The sequence below is a fragment of the Benincasa hispida genome, chromosome 7 (genome assembly GCF_027475165.1).
Source record: "Benincasa hispida cultivar pf3 chromosome 7, pf3_genome.v1.1, whole genome shotgun sequence".
NCBI classification, from domain to species: domain Eukaryota; kingdom Viridiplantae; phylum Streptophyta; class Magnoliopsida; order Cucurbitales; family Cucurbitaceae; genus Benincasa; species Benincasa hispida.
In genome coordinates this window covers 24,025,668-24,029,180 of record NC_143484.1, presented here as the reverse complement: position 1 = coordinate 24,029,180, position 3,513 = coordinate 24,025,668, and the positions used below count along the sequence as shown (strand labels likewise).

Sequence of the window (3,513 nt, the reverse complement as noted above, 5' to 3'; positions counted from 1 at the left end):
ATTTGGAACCAGGAACAATTGGGCTGTTCACAGAGTTACTTTCTAGCATGCCAAACCTTTTCAAAACCTCCAATGCATATTTTCTTTGACATATAAAAAATCCAGAAGACTGTTGTAACACCTCAATCCCAAGAAAGAATCGCATTTTTCCCAAATCGGTCATATCGAATTCACGCAACATGGAATTTTTAAAATCAATCATCATAGTTTCATCATCACCAGTAAAAATTAAATCATCAACATACACACTTACAATGATAATTTTTCCTTCCAAACTTCTCTTGGTGAATAATGTTTGTTCGCTATCGCACCTTTGAAATCCTTCATTGATGAAATGTGTTTCAATTCGACTAAACCAAGCACGTGGAGTTTGTTTTAATCCATATAAATCTTTGTGCAATTTGTAAACTAAGTGCTCATTACCTTTCTTTTGATACCCTTTTGGTTGCTCTACATAAACATCTTCAGTTAACTCACCATGGAGAAAAGCTGATTTAACATCAAGCTGAAAAATATTCCAATCCTTTTATGCAGCTAGAGCAATAATCATTCTTACTGTATCCATCATTGCCACTGGTGCAAAAACTTCTGTGTAGTTTACTCCATATTGTTGAGAGTAGCCTTTAGCAACCAATCGAGCCTTGTACTTATCAATTTTTCTGTGCTCATTGTATTTGGTTTTGTAGACCCATTTTACTCCAATTCTTTTAACTCCAATTGGTAGTTCAACAAGTGTCCACGTTTTGTTTTTCTCAATGGATCTGATTTCATTATCCATGGCCAGCCTCCAATTTTCATCTTGTATAGCATCTTCAAATTACAATGGATCAATTGATATCCCTAGTGCCATATGAGCTTCATCCTCTGAGAGACCTTCTCCATTAATATAATCATCCATCCATGTAGGAAGACGCCTCTCACGAGATTCATTTAAATTTTCACATTTTGCCCACCATCACCAAAAAATGTGATCCTCCTCCCTAACTCCATCTTCTTTATCACTATCAAGTTCATTTTCACTCACATTTTCTTCCTCATCTGCATCATCACCATCACCTAAATCTAAGTGTACTGCTACTATTTGTTTTGCATCCCAATCCCATTGTTTTTCTTCCTAAAAAATTACATCTTTACTCACAAAAACCTTTCCACCGACCGGATCATATAGTCTGTAACCTTTTGACTCCTCACTAACTCGCAATAACACACAAGAAATGCTTTTATTGTCTAATTTGGTTCTTTTTGCATCTGGAACATGTGCATGTGCTACACATCCAAAAACCCAAAAATTATCTACTGAGGGTTTTATCCCACTCCAAGCCTCATCTGGTGTGATATCTTTGACCACCAAGGTAGAACATCTATTTAAGACATAGATGGTCCAATTTACTGCTTCCGACCAAAAGGTTTTGGGTATATTTTTCTCCAATAGCATTGAACGAACCATGTTCATTATCGTTCTGTTTTTCCTTTCCGCTACACCATTCTGTTGTGGAGTATAGATGGTCGTTAATTGCCTTTTGATCCCATTTTGTTTGCAAAAATCATTGAACTCAACTGAATTAAATTCTCCTCTTCTATCGGTGCGTAAACACTTAATAGGCAACTCAGCTTCTTTCTCAACCAAGGACTTAAAGTATTTGAAAGAGTTAAAAGATTCTGAATTTTCTACCAAAAAATATACCCATGCTTTCCTGCTATAATCATCAATAAACAACAGAATGTACCTTTTGTTGCTATTAGATGTAGGGGTAATTGGGCCACAAATATTTGCATGAATAAGTTCCATCTTTTGTGTTGCTCTCCAAGTGCTCCTCTTTGGAAAGGGATCTCGATGTTGTTTCCCTTTGATACAATTAGTGCATGTAGCATTTGAGGTACTAAATTGAGGAAGCCCATGTACCATGTTTTTGCACTGTAGAGTTCTCAAACCTTTGTAACTCAAATGTCCATATCGTCGATACCAAAGATGAGATAAACTTTCAGCTTCAGCTTTTGTTTGAAGGCACTGATCAACTTGTGTTTGAGAAGAAGTTTGGGTTAGCAAAATAAACATCCTGTTGTTGCTCATTTTTGTTTGAATAATTAAGCCTTTCCTTGGATGAAATATTTTTCATTCCCCTCCCTTGATCAAAATAGTCAAACCTTTTTCTTGCAATTGTCCTATGCTCAAGAGATTGTTACTCAATTCTGAAATGTAGTATACCTCAGTAACAACATGATTAACTCCATTCAGAAACAACTGCACATTTCCTTTGCCCATCACATCCATTTTAGTGTTGTTTCCCAACTTCACTGAATGTCGGAAATCTTTATTGAGCTCACTAAACATGGATTAATCACCACACATATGATTAAAACACCCAGAATCAAGAAACCATGTATCTTCTCTTTTGACTCCATGCAATTCCTCATAGGACATTAGAAGCATTTCTTCTTCTTCATCGATTTCGGCATAGTTTGCTTCTTTATTTTCAGGACACTCATATTGGTAATGCCCAAGTTTTTGGCATCGGTAACACTGCACATTTGCTTTGTTGAAATTTGCTCGACCCCTTCCTCTTCTTCTTCCTCTGTAGCTGCCTCGACTTCGACCTCTTCCTTTATCATTCGTCACCTTCAAGGCTTGCTCCTCTCCGCTTCGTCGCTGAAACTTTTGTTCATGTACTATCAAAGAACTTTGCAACTCATCAATAGTGAGAGTATCGATATCCTTTGACTCTTCAATAGAACAAACGATATAGTTAAACTTTTCTGTTAAAGAGCGTAGAATTTTTTCGACCACTTTCACATCTTGCATATCTTCTCCATAAATCCGCATCTTATTTGCCACCGTCATGACTCTGGAGAAGTATTCTGTCACTCCTTCACCAAACTTCATCTCAAGAATTTCAAAGTCTCTACGAAGAGCTTGTAGATGAGACCTCTTGACCCTTGCATTGCCTTCAAACTTTTTCTTCATTGCATTCCATATTTCTTTAGAAGTGTTCTTCTTGAGAATAGTTTCTAAAACTGTACGATCAATGGCTTGAAAGAGATAATTCTTTACTTTCAAGTCTTTCAACTTCATCTCATCATTTTTCTTTCGCTGGGCTTCTGTTTGCAACAATTTGCTAGCTGGTTCAACATATCCAGGTTCGACCAACTCCCAGTATTCCTTGGATCGAAGGAAGTTTTCCATCAACATGCTCCAATGATCATAATGACCATCGCAACGTGGAATTTCCGGCTGTACAAAAATTCCTTCATTCTTATTTCCTTCCGTAGTCATTTTGTTGCAAAGTTTCAAAGACTGCTGCTTTGAAAATTCAAAACCACCTTGGCTCTGATACCAGAATGTTGAGAACAAAAAAGAATTGCACAACAAACTATGTTTTATTGATAATGCTGCTAAGCTTAAATAGTAGCTAAACTACATCCACGAAAATAAAAGAGAAAAAATAGCAACCCACTCTTACTACAATTCAGCAAGGTGGAAACAGAAAGCTAAAAATAGAAAACTGTTATAACAAA

At 36.5% G+C, this 3,513-nt stretch overlaps 1 protein-coding gene across 1 annotated transcript; it reads right to left on the bottom strand.

The window, feature by feature from the left end:
- Window positions 1-2,335: 2,335 nt before the first annotated feature.
- On the bottom strand, window positions 2,336-3,271 carry LOC150035051 (uncharacterized). Its single transcript, XM_090315214.1, has one exon. It carries the CDS (start codon window positions 3,269-3,271, stop codon window positions 2,336-2,338), a length of 936 nt encoding a protein of 311 aa, XP_090171340.1.
- Between the last annotated feature and the right edge of the window lie 242 nt (window positions 3,272-3,513).